Here is an 18,226-nt window from a genome sequence, read left to right on the forward strand (position 1 = left end):
TACTTTACATTTAAAAGAGGTAATAAAATCTAAAGTTGAAAAAGGAGGATTAGTTGGCACTATATTTTTAGATTTGTGTAAATACAGTTAATCACAAATTTCTCATTTCTAAACTGTCTAACTTTCAGTTTTCATCTGGAGCGTTAGCATGTATATCCTCATATTTATCAAATAAAGAACACTGTGTAAAGATTAAAGGGGTTAAGTCCTGTAACTTACATTATACAATGGGTGTACCCCAAGGATCAGTGTTAGGTCCCTTATTATTTAGTCTGTATATTACCACCGGATATACAGTTTAATTGATTCCTTAAGAGTTTTTTTTTTTTTTTTTTTTTTCTCTTTCCTTTCAACCACCATATTATTTATGTTAGTGTTGACCTGCCAGGGGACTACGGGTGGGAAAAAAAAACAAGAAAAAAAAAAAAACATTCTAAGCCATTATGTCGAAAAATAGTGTGAGCGGTGTGTTCACACTGAAAATCCCATGTTGGTTGACAAAATAACCTTATAACGGTTATACATTAGATGGTAGCGCATAGTGTGCATCATTTAAGACACAACCACAGTGTACAGTATATGCTGTGCAAGTATGCAAAACAGTATGCATGGGAATAGCTGGATGACCTACATAGTACGGTTGGCAACTATGGTTTCCCACAAAACCTGCTTAACTTGAGCTTCCATTTTCACATGACAAATTTATTTTATTTTTATTTTTTTTAAAGTGCACAATTAAGAACACTCCTTTTCACAAGAATTGTTTTAGCATATTGCTAACAACATGTAAGGTCATCTAAACCCTTATTTAAACACATTTACTGACATGTTTTTTCTTACATTGTCGTATTCCTGATTTCTGATATGTCTCAACATACTGCATGTGTGCATGTAACCACACTTATTGATCATAATCGGAGAGACTGAGGTTTTATGTTTCGCAACATGTCACGCGGTGTTTAGGATCCGCAGCAGCTGCTTGTGTAGGCCGATCATCAGAGCTCATGTCACATATGTTCAGGAACCTTAAACCAGCTCCTTGTAATAAAGCGCTGGCTGAACTCATGTTCCTGTCCGGAGGCGGCTGTCATCGCTGATGTCTTCTGTCCGTCTGGCGATACAGGCGTAATCTTCCTGCAGGCATGTTAATGTTATGTGCAGATCCATGACTGTCGATTAACCTGTTAGCATCAGCCTTTCGATCCTCGTGACCTTTATTTTCAGCCGTGTCTATATTGTTCAATCTCGACGACGGGTCTCTAAGAGAAATGTGCTACAGCAAGGGCACACACGCTAATGTGAGTAACCTTTAAAAGCAGCGTTAATAAATCAGATTTCCTGTTAATCAACCGATTAATCAATGTAAGGATGTCTACAGTGAACAAAGAACAATGAACCTTAATTTGACCTTGAGCTACGGCATAATTACAAGCTCCCCGTCTGTCCACAATAAAGCAGCTGTGATATCTGAACACGAGCCTCTATAGCATACAGTTTGTAATCACAGATATTATGAGCCGCGCTCAGGTATTAGCCTCGCGTTTCTCCAGATTATACAGCGGTTTGTGATTTATTGTGGTACTCTGGACTGGAACAGGCATATTGCTTATATCGATTTCCCATTCGGTTTTATGGTCATATCGTGTAGGTGACAGAGGGTAAGGGTGTTCGTGTCCATGGATTCAGAGAATACTGCACCTGAAATGTAATGAAATTTGAGTCGCTGTTTCATTTTTCTTTGCAATAAACTCTATACGGATATAATGACCGATAAATGCTGTAATGACCCACAGCGTAACCACTGGCCTGATCATTGCAATTCCAAAGACCATTAAACATTTTTCAACACACACACACACACACACACACACACACACACACACACACACACACACACACAAATAAACAAACAAACAAACAAAATATATTATTTTATTTTATTTTATTTATATCTTTGATATTTTCTTTTTGGCACCGGCCTAAATGTATCTGAAAAAGATGCAAAAATGTAAACAAATGTACCACTTTGTTATGTATGTATAAATAAATAAATAAATAAATAAATAAATAACATGTCTGCATATATGTATGTATGCATAAAAACATCCCAATGAACCAATTTGCTATAATTAAACAAACTATCCTGTGCTATCATGAAATTGTGATTTATTATCATTATTATAATTATTATAACACAGACACCTGACACACACACACACACACACACACAAATAAACAAACAAACAAACAAAATATATTATTTTATTTTATTTTATTTATATCTTTGATATTTTCTTTTTGGCACCGGCCTAAATGTATCTGAAAAAGATGCAAAAATGTAAACAAATGTACCACTTTGTTATGTATGTATAAATAAATAAATAAATAAATAAATAACATGTCTGCATATATGTATGTATGCATAAAAACATCCCAATGAACCAATTTGCTATAATTAAACAAACTATCCTGTGCTATCATGAAATTGTGATTTATTATCATTATTATAATTATTATAACACAGACACCTGACACACACACACACACACACACACGTGTTCAGACAGCATCATCCTCTCGCTGTAGTCTTTGCGAGTGTTTTAGGAGTCTCTGCTCTCCGCTCATGTTTATCTGCCAACATAATGACACACTCTAAAGCACACTGACACAGAGAGCACTGACCTCGGACCTGTCATTGTGTCTTATGACCCCTAGAGCGAGTGCGATCTACTGACACACACAGACATGATGATCCTGATGGGAAACAGAGAAATCATGAATGAAGCTGTACGGGTCGTTCTCGGAAAAACAGCACATAAAAATCCCCCTCGAGCCCAAAAGACCTTCACAAACACAGAGTGATATGGGGTTGAAGGCCAGTGCAAAAAGGGATTTATCTAGCAAATATCACTGCATCACAGCACATTATTCATTATTATGTATTTATTTATTAAAAGTAACCTAATTGTGATAGTGATTTGAGCTTGATGTGGCCAGTAAAAGTGTTCAATAATAAAATACTGATAAAGATCAGTTTGAACAGTGTGATCAAAAATATTATTTTGTCATTCACTTAAATATGACATCATGAAAACATATTTTTAAAGGGGAAATGTCACAGCATAATAGAATTGAATAAAAAATAAATTCTACATTTTCTTAGAAAATATATAAAACGTTTTAGAAAGAAAATACATAGATAGTGAAAGCACAACATTTTAATTAAAAACAATTAAAGCAAAATGTAGAATGTATTTTGTTATTATTGTTATCCATAACTAAAACTAAAACCATAAAAAAAAAAACTATTTTGTTACTTGAAACAAAATAAATGTCAACTAAAATAAAATAAATTACTTTTTTCTTGTTGTTAAGGCAAATTTTTAACTTGAGGTACTAAAATAACTAAAGCTAAATAAACTAAAACTCATAAAACTAAAATAAACTATTAAAAATGACAAAAAAACACAACAAAATTACTAATAGGCAGAACATAATAATAATAAAAATAATAATAATAAACAGAACATATACATTTAAAATCCAATTCAAAACATTATCTAAAACCATAATAGTATATCAATGATACTAAAATAACACTGTACTGCAAGAGACAAAGAAAATGACAATGAAAGGATGAGCTGCATTTGGGTTTATTCTGTTCTTACGATCCATCATCATATTCCTTCTTCCTATCAGATTTCTCTATGCCATAATTAGAGCATCAAGTTTAACCACTAAGCCAGAACTGATATAATATTTCAACCTCTGAATACAAACTCTCCATGAAAGCCAAACGACAGCATATCAGAGCAATTACACTCGACAGCTGCGAATCTATAAGAAACTGACCCCTTAAAGGACAAAAAGGGTATCGGGCTTACTTCAGCTCCGCACAAACATGAGAAATGTGATTATGAATCGGCATTACAGACAGATCCCATTAACAGAACGATCTGTTCTGCAAATCAGCAGTGAATCTCACCAACCACACAAGTAGGTAACAAGCACTTAGGAAGCATATAGTTAGGACTCGTTACTCTTAAAGTCACCATGAAATCAAAATGGACAGTTCTTATTTTCCCCTCCCTCTCTCAGACATCTCTTCTCTTCTCTGATGATGAGGGCGGGGCAACCTGTCACTCACATGAGGTCCACCAATAGCAAACCACAACCATCCAATCAATTCCACACAGACAAAATCAAGCTCCGCCCTACATTTGTTCTTGTTTGAAAAGCGTTTCACTCAGATATATGGCACAATAATGGAAGAAAAAATGAGCACAACTTCCCTTTCATGACGACTTTAAAGCAAAAGACTGTATATTGATGACTGCTGATCTTCCAGCGCTGGCGCAACTGTACACTGTTTATATGTGCGTCAGCGGAAACTGTTTACGGTTGGTTCGTGAGATTGGCCGAATTTAGTGACTACCATTTGAGTTATACACTCTTAAAATTAATGTGTTGGCTCCAAGTAAGTCGCTCCAACTACCAGAGTTGCAGCCCTGGAACCAATTAATCGTATCTATTTCAGTTCAAATCAACAGCTATCATAGCACATGCCAGCATAACTTATTTAACATGTATATTTAATGAACAAGTAAGATATTACTTGTCACTGGCATTAGCGCAGTGATTGATTATGTATCTACTCTTCAGCACGATAACCACAAAACTTCAACATTACAGAAACTCTTTTAACAGCATTAAACACTAACAGGTCTTTCCTTTCGCTAAAAACAAATAAATTAACACTTAATTTCAACATTTATTCTCCTTATCCAATCAAAATATGCTGGGAACTAGAAATCCACTGCCTTAATTTCCGAAGTTATCAAGACAATTTCATTAAGTTACTACAACCTATTTTATTTTTATTTTATTTTATTTTTTTTAAAGCCAATTAACGCAGAAATTTGAGTTTAAATTACAGACGATATTAAGTTGATGTAAGGATCAACATTACAATCTATAAAATGCTGGGTAAAAAACAACCTAAGTTGGGTTGAAATAGGACAAACCCAGCGATTGGGTTGTTTTAACCCAGCAGTTGGGTTAAATGTTTGTCCAACATGCTGGGTAGTTTTATTTAACCCAACTATTGTTTAAAAATATGGATTAAAATGAACCCAAAATAGGTTGGAAATTAAAAATCAGACACATAATTACCAGAGGAAACAATAATAATCAAAATGTGAACATTTATTAATAAGCAATTTAATAAATGTTTATTGTTTAATTATTATTCATTAAACTTAATAAATGTTCATGTATTAAACATATTAATAAATGTTAATTTCCAGCATATTTTGGGTTCATATTAAGCAAGTAATATAGTCATTTTTAAACAATAGTTGGGTTAAATAAAACTATTTTAACCCAACCACTGGGTTAAAACAGCCCATTCGTGGGGTTAAAACAACCCAATTAACCCAGCATATTTTTAGAGTGTAGACTGTGATTATCGGCTGATAACGATCAATCGGAGCATCCCTCATTCGGGTCAGAGCGCTCACCTCCCAATGTGGCCGAGATCAAGATGTGCGTTCCATATTTCTTGATGATGGTGTCGATGAACTGTTGCGTGGACGGCCGTCGTCCGAGCATCCGCATGCTGCGCTGGAACTCCGGCATCAAGGGCAGAGGATTCCGGATCAGATCCCGCCTCTCGATGGCTGTGTTCCTCACCTTCCAGCGTGCAAACTCCCTGCAGAACAGAGCAAAACATGAGGGCCTGGACAAAAACACAGCCTCAGTGCTTCAGTGCAGACAGCGAGAGCTGATTCAGACTGTCAAGCAGGTGGCAGCTTATATATTCTTGCATATGCACATACATTTTCAAACATTACAATAATAACCACAAATGTTAGATTAAAAAGCAGTCATAGCATGTATTTCTGTCCTGTCGGTAAACACACACTCGCATTCAGAAATTGCTTTCTCTGAAGAAGTTACCATAGCAACAGAGGCTGCTCCAGCACTTTTCATTAGGATCATTATTGGACGGAACATTGATAAAACTATTTATTAACATATCACAATTATATAATTACAAAACATCAGTGTTTTATTATACAATAGTCTTTAATGTCATTGATGTTTGTGCATGATCACCATAAATAGACTCTCTATAGAAATATCGGTGACAGCCTTTATGTATAAAGCATTATATAAGGTATTCATAACGTACATTATAATGCATTATATATTTTCATAAATAATTGTAAGCAAAGTTAAAATGCATTATAGTATTGGCAGATCCCTTGTTACATCTGGTTGTTTGTCATGTGTTTTAATACTTTCTAAAGGTGTAACAAGGAATAAATGAGTATTATAATGTATTATAATTGCGGTTGCAATTATTCATCAGATAAGGTGCATTACTATGCATAATTAATGCATTAAACATTATAAAAACATTACATGTTTATAATGCATTATATATAAAGGCTTTATTACTTTTTTTTTTTTTATTAACAAACAGATTTTAATAAAATCTGTTGGAAATATATTGCTCAGTGTTGGCTAATGCATTAACTAATGTTAACAAATGAAAATGTTAGCCAAAAAATATAACCTTTGCACAATTCCTTTAATGTAATTCAGTTTTGTCACAATGTGCAGCACATAATCTGCCAGGATGACAAAAAGTTTATTTTGCGACATCAGAATTGGATTTTGCCTGGCACTTTTTGCAAAACACAATTTCAAATGCATTGGCAATTGCAAAACCTCAACAAGAACCAACAATCATGTGGCAATCACGATTGTCCAGCGTGATAGAGGGAAAAACAAAAGCAAAAACATTTTGATATTGAATCCAAATCAAGGCCTCTAATCAACACAACTGCCAGCGGTTGTCGTGATGAAGCGATGAGCATCAGTCGTGATTCGCCATTGGCCAGATTTCATTCTCACTAATCTCAAAATTGGTTTGATTAGCATCTCATTTGGCAGTGAATCAAATGCATATAGTTCCTGTAATGAAGTGAAAATTGAAAATTCTTGAGACATGAAATGCATTCACTGAGTGATTTGCTAATAATCCAAAGAAATACGTTTCATTTCAGTCGAGGCTCAACAGCTGATACTACTTTAAAGAAGCATCTATTTTCATAAATGCTGAGCTGGGAGTTGGACATTGGAAATGTCCATTCAGCACCTGTCTAAAGTCTAAAATCTTGAGCGTGTTAACATGGTAAAAGTGCCACAGCAGCAGCAGTCACTGCTGAACTTCTGCAACTCCAGTGGACCTTCAGATCAGAAGTAAATGAGCTGCAGATGATCGTACTGACATTAACTTTTGCTTGATAGATTGTTGTGTAGTGACTGTTAATGTGGTGTTTTAGATTGTTAAATGCAAGATAGAAATGAAGGCACTTTATGAATTATATATTTGAGCAATATCACATAAATAAGTGCGACTCAGGGTTAGAAATCACGCTCTAGCTCGTTTTCAGATCAACGCCCGGCTGTGAGTTTGAGTTCAGCTCAATAAACAAATAATAATGTTAATATCAAGTAACTTGTCACAGACAACAATTGTTCAGCTTTTTTGTCCAAAATTGTCTTTTTTTCTCTCTGAAAGTACTTGCAAAACAAGCCAAAGGATCAAGCTTTACATGTGGACCAACAGCAAAGTGTTTGTAAATAGATAAAAAAAAAAAAAGTGTTTTTTCAAGACAGAAGTTTGAAAGTTTCAGGGCCAGAAAAATGCCCAGGTTAATTAACACTGCTTAGTGTTCATGTGTGTGCACACTACTGAGTTAAAGTACCATTGAAGCAGTGTCTGAGTTAATGAGATAATTAAGTGATGATTGAACATTAATGATGAACACCTGCTGTTAACAAGCAGAATCTCTGAAGGAAAGAGAAACACAAGAACTACAACTGACTTCACTCACAGTCTTTGATGAATTCAACTGAAAATAAAAGACATTTAATCTCTACAAACTCTACAAAACATTACCAGCTTCACTCATTACTAACTAGACTGACTTTATTTCTGTCATACATCTACAGAAGATCTTATTGAGAATTAACAGAGGTTTTGATGTAGATGATTTATTGAGATTCATTTGAAGTTACCATCTTTTAGGTCAGTGTTGGCTTTAATTGGGCTCTTGACTTTATTGCATCAATTGTTCTCTAACTGCTGTAACTGAATGTTTATAAAACACATTTGTTATGGCATAAATGTCAAGAAAATATATGATCAGGTACTGGTGGTTAAGTGGTGGTGATGATGAGATTCATCATTTAATGACCTGATTCATTGATCTTATTCAGACTTTAATCTCCTTCAGTGATTCTGCTTGAAGCTCATAATCAATTCTGAAATTCTCAGAATCAATCCAGAATTGTTGGAGAGAGAGAGAGACAGACAGACAGACATTCTAGACTGGAAGCAAAGTGTATAAACAGTGAATAGTTCCTGTGCTTCATACTAAATAACACAATGCAGAACAGCAATCCACTGACTTTATATTGTTTCCTCTTTTAATTAAGAGACACTGCCTCCAGTGTTTTCACACTTGGTTTGATTGTTTGGGCCGAACCGGAGCTGGATTTCACCGTTCACATTAGATCTGAACTAAACACATCAGCATGAGTACCATGATAAGAACTACTGGCAGCTGTTTACACTGTAACAACTCAAGAGGAACAGATGCTAATTTCACTGTTATTGGAGTATTTGAAGAGTTCAGATACCAAAGCAGCTAAACGCCACCTCCATCAAAAACTAGATAATGATATTGAGCGAATGCTGTCCGCACATAGTTATACGTTCATCAAATACTTTCGCTTTAAATCCGCTAAATCCCAGCGTCGGCTCATTCAGAAATACAGGTTCGTTGGCAGAAACCACTAAACACCACTTCATTTTGTCAGCAAAAGTCCACAGACGAGCCAATCGGAAGGCACGAATCGAATCATATGAGTTTAAGACGAATGACGGTGTGTGTATGAGCCGCTTTCAATTACCAATCTGCAAGTTTTTATCATGTTTTGTCCATCGTCACAGTGGCAATGACAAGATTTCATGAGTAGCAAGTAAACACAACAGTGTTCCTTTTGCTGCTGTAAAACTGATAGAAAAGGAAGTTTTACCATGTCCTGTTGTCCAAAGAGGTGGACAAATTTGTTAAATGCCAATGAATTGACTAAAGTGACATTTTTGAAAATAAGGCATTCCAATGACCTTTTCATTGCCATTAAAGTGAAATTACTGAACCTAAACATAGGAGCTTGGTAAAAAAAAAAAAACAATGCTCATTTATAAGAAAACATGTTAGACAGACTTTTTGCATCTTGTCCCTCTGGATTTGCCACCAAAACTTTACTTGCACAGAACGGCACTTGCATCGCAAGAAATGAGAAGAATGAGCTGCTTTCTGAAAGTAATTTATTCTGAGAAGAGCTGAAAACAGAAATGAATTATTCTATGATAAATTATTGTGCACACGCCAAGAAACAAATTCTACATCATCAATAGATGTTTACTTCTGCAGTTCTGGTGTAGAATCAATGCTATCATTGCTTTTGGGTGCAACTCAACCGCTTTGACATCCACCAAGCAAATGGGTGTGAAAGTGCTCTCAAAATGTCAGAAATGACTCATTGAGAATAATGCAAAATCCTTTGTGATACTGATTGTTTCTACAGTTTGCTGCAGAACAGACGGAAAGTACTCTGAACAACAGCACTGGTACGTCGAGTCCACATCACAATCCAATAACAACTATAGCCTGAAACCTGGCCGACTTCACTGACCTTACAGGTTGTGTGATAAGGAGGGTGCGAAAATGCTTAATAGACTAAACCTGTAAAGATATTGATCCGCCTTTCCAGCATTTGTAAATAAAAAAGTCAATTAACACAGTTACATGGGCTTATCTGCTTGTGTTCTTGCACTTTTCAAATCCAGAAACCCTGGAAACAGCAACATATTAATTGGCATTCCAAGTCCATTGCATGGTTTTCCCAAGTCTGGGACACAAAATTACTTCAGTTATTTCAAAGCTCCTTACAGCCGACAACAGCAAAAAGACCAAAACCCACAAATACATTGACCAAGCAAATAAATACAGCAAACAATATGATAAAAAGTACAAACTATTACCATGTTTTCCCCACAAAATTACGTTTCATTATCTATGGAAAGCACGCTCTGTTTCTCCCGCTCTCTCTCCAAAATCCAATGTGAATGTCTAAGTTGAGCTTTATTTCACTGTGGAAAAGTGATCAAATAACGCTCCCTTTACAATCGCTGGAGCTGTCAATCAAACAGCACGAGTTTATCAGTGACTGAGTTCTGGACTCGCGCCAAAACTCCCGTTTTATTCAACGAATCTCTTAGTTACATCGTGTTTGCACTGTTAGTTATGATGAAAGCATTCGTCAGTGTGCAGAAATTGAGTTGAAATGACGAGATCACTGCTTTCATGAGCTCAACAACATGTCTGTGATCGACTACAATGTTCATCACTGCAACCTTTCATGCCACGATCTAAATATAATCCCATAGATCTAAATGTAATGCTATAATCAACACTTTTAACGATTAGTTAATCTTGAGAGCTGTAATAGTAAAAACGTGCTAAAAGTTTTCGATAGAGTAATACTTAGCTATGATTGATGTAAAAACCACACTAACATTATAAGTGCACCCCAGGAAACATTATAAAACAATAAAACAACACAGTTCATGACCTCTTTAAGGACAAAAACCTGACAAATGTCTTGAAATAAAACATCTGAACAGTGACCATGTTTACATGCACGTTCTTACCCAGATTATGCTTAATAAGCTGACAACACGTGGGTCAAACACGTTAACCCGTTTTCCTTTATCAGAGTAAAGTTTAAGCATAAACCAATTGACACAGCTAGATTTTTGCCCTGTCTCCCGGCATGTAAACTGCAGTTTACTTACGTTGACGTGTGCATGTAAATCGGGACAATGGGTTATCTCAATAAGCTGATTTTTGTGAGTTATCAGCGTATTGGTGTGCATGTAAACATGCTTAATGTCTTGAGGTGTGGTAACCATAGTATAAGGGGAATAACTGACTCCAGGCCATTGAATTAGGCTTTTAGAAAAATAATGCACACCTCAGGCCGTAATGCAGTCATGACGCAAATTGAAGCAAAAATAATTTTTTCTAATATGCATCATTTTTCTAATAATTCAACAGCTTGGAGTCAATTATTCCTTACACACACACATTGAATATTGAAAGCATGCAGTACATGTCTCGATGCAACAAAACTAGATTGCTCCAACTTTAATCAGCAATGCCGTGTGTATAGTAATGGTGTAGCTTAGACAGTTTTATTGATTATAATGAAAGCGATCATCTAGAGATTCTAGTAGTTTCCAGTGTAGATTTCTATGTGAAACTGGCCTCAATCAGAATGTGCAAACAATTGATTTTTCTGTCTCTTTTCTGAACTTTTGTGTGGATATATACTGTTGATTTTACTGCCGAGCCCATGTTGTACATGCAATGTGTTTTTTTTTTTTGTTTGTTTTTTTGAATAAACAAACAATTTCAAATAACAATTCATTTGCTGATGTTATGAATGGGCTGTATAGGATTGTAAAGTTTGGGCACCTCTGGTCCACAGCTGCTCCTCAGCGTTCCTCGTCTGGAAATTTTCACCAAGTCAAATTGTGAATTGAGCAGAACTGATTGTGTTCTACAAATGTTGGCGGTTTCGAGGGCTTTTGGGGTCGGTACTGTAATAAAAATATCACCAGGCGGCTGGGAGCTCCGGGCAACCACGTACAATTAAATCTACCTGCGTGAAGCCGACCCTCGCTGCGCCGCGGGTGCCAGAACAATTCTGGATTGACACCCTCTCATTCAGGCACTTCACAAACTGCGATCAGCAGGTTTGTCTTGAGAATAAAAGTATAAGGAGACCTCGGCAAAACATGATGATAATTCAGTTGTAGCTGAGGGTTTCGGTATAGCCCCCCTCTCCTCGATGAAGTCGAAGCGCTACGCCTTTGGAAATCATTCTAAGAGCTTGGTAATTACTGCTCTTCAAGGGAACGGGAACAAATATATGCAAATTGCATTGTGTCTGCTTTTGCATCAACAAATCTCAAGGTAAAGTAGTGCAGATAATGAGGCGTATTAAGACTCCACATGAAATCACTCAGGAGGAGGATATAAGGTGTGTCGGCCGCACACACGTGTTCAGATGCTTGAGTAGATGGGAAGAAAATGAGACGAGGAAGCTGAGGAATAGGAAGTAGTGACAGAAGGAGGAAGAGAGAGACGGGGAGAGTGAAGAATGAAGATGAGAACAGAACGAGAGACTGGAATACTGATGAGATCGAGCCGAGATCTGAGCACACACCAGACTAGACTTATAACACACAGTCTTGCCTTATTAACAGACATGGATTGAGTTATAAACTGACAATATTTCTTAGCCATAAAGGAAAATAAAGATGGTATTAAAATGTCCAAAGGGAGGTTAAATAGGAACAAAATAAGTAAACACAGTTTTTTAGGAATGCACAGACATACATTTCCATTTTTGGATGAAAGAATAAACAAACATAGGAACCGATGTACAGTTTTGCCACTAAACCATATTACTTCATGGAAGAATTGTTTATTCTGATTACTAATATTAATAAGTGAAACTTATTTGACAGTTTTTCCATTTAACACACAGTCTTGAGTGGCTTATTGCTTTTATAAACAGTCAAAGATTGAGTTATAAACAGGTGTAAAACTGAAAATAGCTATAAAGGAATATGAAGTAGTAAAGATGATATTACAACGTCTAAATGTAGGTTAAATGGGAACAAATGGAATTTAACACTGCTTCGTAGGGATGCACTGACATTATTGGCTAAAAAAAATATGTAAATTGCCATTTTCAGACATTGGATGAAAGGGGGGGAAAGCTGAAGACACTAAATAGACTCATAAATTGTAATAGAAACATTAAACAGAAACTTCAACACTGAGAAAACGTACCAACATGCATAATTTACTAGTCAGCTGCCATTTTGAAAATGGTGGAAGCCAAAATAAAGCCACACCAATTACTGATATAGATATTAATACTCTATCCCTCCTAGTTTCTTTTTTCAAACCAGTTTCTCCAGAATTGTCCATTTTGATTTTGTTTTTTAGGCTTCACTTTAGTACTATATATTTTGGACCTGTGGTTCCATGCTATTCTTTAAAGTTCATTGATCAAATTACATGAGTGTAAATATAACAAAATACCAGGGTATTATCTGATATCTTCACTAAACTACTGAGGGGTTTGTAAATGCTTGTATTCTTTCTTCTGAGTATTTTAATATAACATTTGAATGTATTGTCAAGCACAATTTTCTAGTTTGGATGGACACCACCAGCATACATGTGCTCTGTTGGTTGGCAATGTAACTGTATTGTGTTATTTTTCACACTTCATTTCAAAAAACAAGAAGCAATGACAATGGAAAGGCTGTATACATGTTAGTGGGGGTGGGTGGGGGAAGCAAGCTCTGGATATTCTGCCGTTGTTCCCTTCCACTCCACAAATCGCAAGTGTGCGTTCCAGTGATTTCGCTGTGAAAGGCTCCATGGGCCCTCAAATTGACCTATTACTTAGCTCCAATTCTCCTCAAGCCGATCAGCGCGTTTCAATCTCCAGCTGCATAGCTTCACCGCGCCTCCGTTCTCCCGCGGTTGTTCTGCAGGCTATTAGGGTCAGAGCGCATTCTTTCCCTCTCTCGTCTCTGGACTGTGTCCAAATTCACAAACTCCGACGGTAAAGTCATCTACTGCCAGAGCTCAAGAATCACTGGTGCGTTCTGTTCAAGAGAAAGTTTAAGGTAATATATCTTCTTACTGTGAGAGGCTCACAGACTTCCTGTTTGTGTCCTTGTGCGTGTACAGTACGTGCTTGGCATTGTGCTAAACTATATCTTTTTGAAATATTCAAACACCATCCCAACATTCTCAGAGAGTTTTCTCAAAGTTATTGAGAAACAATCTTCCAGGATTAGTTCACTTCAGAATTCAAGTTTCCTGATAATTCACTCACCCCCACGCCATCCAAGATGTTTATGTCTTTCTTTCTTCAGTTGAAAAGAAATGAAGGTTTTTGAGAAAAACATTCCAGGATTTTTCTCCATATAGTGGACTTCACTGGGGTTCAACGGGTTGAAGGTCCAAATGTCAGTTTCAGTGCAGCTTCAAAGAGCTCTACACGATCCCAGATGAGGAATAAGAGTCTTATCTAGAGAAACCATCGGCCATTTTCTAAAAAAAAAAATAAATTATATACGTTCTAAACACAAATGCTCGTCTCGCACTGCTCTGTGATGCTCCACACATTATGTAATCATGTTGGAAAAGGTCACATGTGATGTAGGCAAAAGTACCGATCCGAATGAGCATTTGTGGTTAAAGATTCCTCGTCTGGGATCATGTAGAGCTCTTTGAAGCTGCACTGAAACTGACATTTGGACCTTCAAACCTTTGAAAACCCCAGTGAAGTCCACTATATGGAGAAAAATCCTGGAATGTTTTCCTCAAAAACCATCATTTCTTTTCGACTGAAGAAAGAAAGACATAAACATCTTGGATGACATGGGGGTGAGTGAATTATCAGGAAATTTGAATTCTGAAGTGAACTAATCCTTTAATAGAATGTTCGTTTAAGTTAGCTGGTATTTAAAAATGTTCTCAAAACGTTAACACAAAAATATAATTCATAGAACTTTTTTCTGAAACATTTTAGTTGGATGTAAATGTTACTTCTTGTTTCAGAACATTCAGAGAACATTCAAAAGTATTGTTCCTATCCAAAAGTTTCCTACGCCCCATGAGGCCTTGCGTCAAAAGTGGGAGCGTCTTCCGGTTCAAAGTAAACAAGCTGGACGTGACACTCATTCATTCAACAGTTGACAGTCATTCAAGATTTAGCGATCCAAACTTGCGAACGTTTGTTTTTTCTTAAAGATTTAAGATTCCAGCATCAATATTTGACCAATGCTTTACAATAAAAAAATGTTACAGTAACAGTAATTTATTAATTTATGTCAGGAGTGCACATCAATCATGCTAAATCTAACTGATATTTATATTGACATAAAAAGAAAACACATACCTATTCAGTTGCACCTGCTTCCATTCATTTACGATCACAAGAATGCACAAAACAACTCCATTATGGTTTTTAAGTCCAAAGGCTTACACATTTAGAAATATATTGATAACATAACCTATGTTTACATCACTTTTCTGAGCATTTCTATTAATTTTCCTCTAAATTATGTGATGATTGCAATCCGAGGACGTTTGAGCGATCTCTCCTGTCTATCTATCCTGATCCTTTCAGCCAGAGCAACAGAGGGAGCTCATGAGAGGAAAACAGGAGTTATGAGTTATACGAGTTAACCAGAGTTTGTGAATCTGTGAAAGATATGCGTATGCATCCGGTATCAACAAAGGCACAGGGAAGAAACAGATAAAACATTAAACCAAATAAATATATGATTATAATCATATAAGAATTGTCTACGTTCCTCAAGCAGTATCTGGTATTTTCCATAAACGTGTGTATTTATTATCGCAATGGTTAACATAAGTAGCCTTTAGCATCGCATATATGACAGTGGAAACGCGACTGGCTCTGGCACGCGAGACACCAGTAGGAGTAAAATATCACGTCATAAGGCTTTGGTGCTAGCATCAGTGAAAGGTGAAGAACAGACAGCGGGTTGTTCATGTGTTTCAGGGCCAGGATGCTCTTGTAGTCATGCTGCAGCACTTTTGTGGAATGTCAGTAAAGTATTAAGGGCACAAAAACTGTTTATTGTATTGTGATATTATTAACTAATAAATGTACTAAACTGAAATGTTGTCCCTGAGTGCCGTAACGACATCTCTCATTAAGGTTTACAACTTTACAAAGCAAACAATGACCCGAAAAACACTTAGCCTCTTCGCTAATTAGCACACAAAATACCATTGGTATGCTACTTCCGCCGCCTCACCGGAAGTTGTACCCACATTAATTTTTACAGTAGCGCCCCACGGAAACAGGTGGATAATGTTTGAAGAATGATAAAATGGAATGTTCATAAAACCAAGAAAAAAAGAAATGTTCAGAAATTTTGAATGTTCAGAAAACTTTTACATAACTTAATGGGAACGATTTTAGAACTTATTTTTGTTTGCTGGAAAAATCTGTTTATTTTGCTGAGCCATCATTGAAAATAATACAAAAAATGTACTACAGTAGCCATGCAAATATATCAGTTCATGCACGGTAGTAGAAGCAAGTTTGATTTAAATGAAAGCGGAATTTAGCGGAAAATCCCAAGTAATTTAATGTCCTGCTTGATTGGGTGGTTATTAGCCACTAACAGCCAAATAAATGCTATCATCAAAAGAGCATCACTACTCACATTTTCCTTCACGTCTAACACTCAGACTGCTGATGAAGATACTTTATGATATATATCATTAGGTATGTTCACATGCGCTAATTTTCATATTATGAATCCAATCTGATTTTAAATTCTGAAAAGTATGTTTATATGAACCTTAAACCTTACAGTCCGATTCAAATATTGATTTTCATGTGCATTACATGCATTCTGTGCAAAACTTCTCTTCCACTTACCAGTTCGTAAGATGTAAAATGCATGTAATCATTTGCGTCACAGCACTAGTGCGCAAGGTATTTAGGAATCCGATTAAGAAAATAGTCATTTTCAAACATTTACGTGCTTAATATATTTCCTATTGATCCGATTATTTCAGGTCTACACCACCCTTTCAGTCCAACAGAAATTAAATTTGGATCGACGTCAGTCGTGAGGTGTTTACATGGAGGATTTTTAATGATTAAGCCATCAATCCGATTATAAACGGATTATCTGGGTGCATGTAAACATAGCTACTGACAGTCACAAATCATTCATACAAGACTCTTATGTTGTATATACATGCCATCACATTTCTCTGCTGTGATATTCTACAAAATGAGGCAGCGTTTTGGACGCAAACCACATCCAATGAGCTCAGCCAGAGATTATCTTAAGCATCAAGCGTAAAATCTCAATCACACATCAGTTAAACTCTGACAATATCTCCTCTCGGCTTTGGTCATTATTGAGGAGCCATATGTGAGAGCCATATGTATTTAGGCCCATACGCTCAGATTAGCAAAAGCTGTTGGATGGAAGTTGCGATATGATTCACTGCATTATTTCTCAGCTCAACGGCAGATTTAATGACCTCTCTGAGGAACTCCTGCGATAACAAATAGCCCACGCCATCAGCGCCGGAGCGCACAGGACAGGAGTGATTATCATGCCACAAAGCCATTAGAAAGAGCCGCTGCGGGTTAGTCGCTCAAGACTGAGGAAACCTGTGTTTGGAGAGTTGGTTAATAGCGTTAATCAGTTGAGATACCACTTAAATGACTCGTCGCCTAATGCAGGAAACGCCTTGGAAAATAGTTCTGTACTTTTTCTGAATACAATGTGAGTGGTGTGTGCTAACACAAAACAACGCAAAACCCAATGATACTAGGACAGTTGTTCTCTACCTTTCTGACACCAAGGCCATCCATTGTCCACATCAAATATATTTAAAAGCCTGACACTTCTGGTTTCTGTAAATTGCAGAATTCCGGAAGTTTTAAGAGCTGATTGTTCTTCAGGGTTTCCGTTTTTTTTATCCAATTAATTTATGAGTTGTTTATGATTTGCTGGATAAAGGATAAGGTTTTGTAAGAATATTGCTCACATCAAGAACAATAACTATAAAGATAACTATACTGGCATCTAATGCACGATAACACTATTATAAGCGCCCGCTGTGGTTTTGCCATCTGCCGCTTTAAATGTTTGCGCTCTTTAAAGCAAGTTGGATTCTGATTGGCTGTTTCAGGGCGATACTGACAGTTGCAAAGATTTCAGATGATGGCAACTTTGTATCGACACACAAAACTATGAAATATCATCCTAATATTGTAATATTATCCTTATATTGCAATCATTAAGAGCACAAGTTGTAATTGCTGCCTAACACATTCACTGTCTGCTTAACTAAATACATGAAGTTTAAGGTGAAGTATGAGTTTGGGGCGTGGCTACTCTAGCAGGCAGAGAGTTTAGGGTGTGGCTATTGTAGCAGGCTGGGAGTTTGGGGCGTGGCTACGGTAGCAGGCGGAGGGTTTGGGG

The 18,226-nt window shown here is 36.5% G+C and overlaps 1 protein-coding gene across 1 annotated transcript in view; it reads right to left on the reverse strand.

Moving 5' to 3' along the window:
• Positions 1 to 18,226, reverse strand: part of brinp1 (bone morphogenetic protein/retinoic acid inducible neural-specific 1) — a 165,863-nt gene that overhangs the window by 70,336 nt on the left and 77,301 nt on the right. The window contains exon 3 of the mRNA XM_051894306.1: positions 5,520 to 5,710. Coding sequence (XP_051750266.1) covers positions 5,520 to 5,710 — 191 coding nt within the window. The remainder of the gene's footprint in view (positions 1 to 5,519; positions 5,711 to 18,226) is intronic.

Source organism: Ctenopharyngodon idella, chromosome 5 (assembly GCF_019924925.1).
Source record: "Ctenopharyngodon idella isolate HZGC_01 chromosome 5, HZGC01, whole genome shotgun sequence".
NCBI lineage: Eukaryota > Metazoa > Chordata > Actinopteri > Cypriniformes > Xenocyprididae > Ctenopharyngodon > Ctenopharyngodon idella.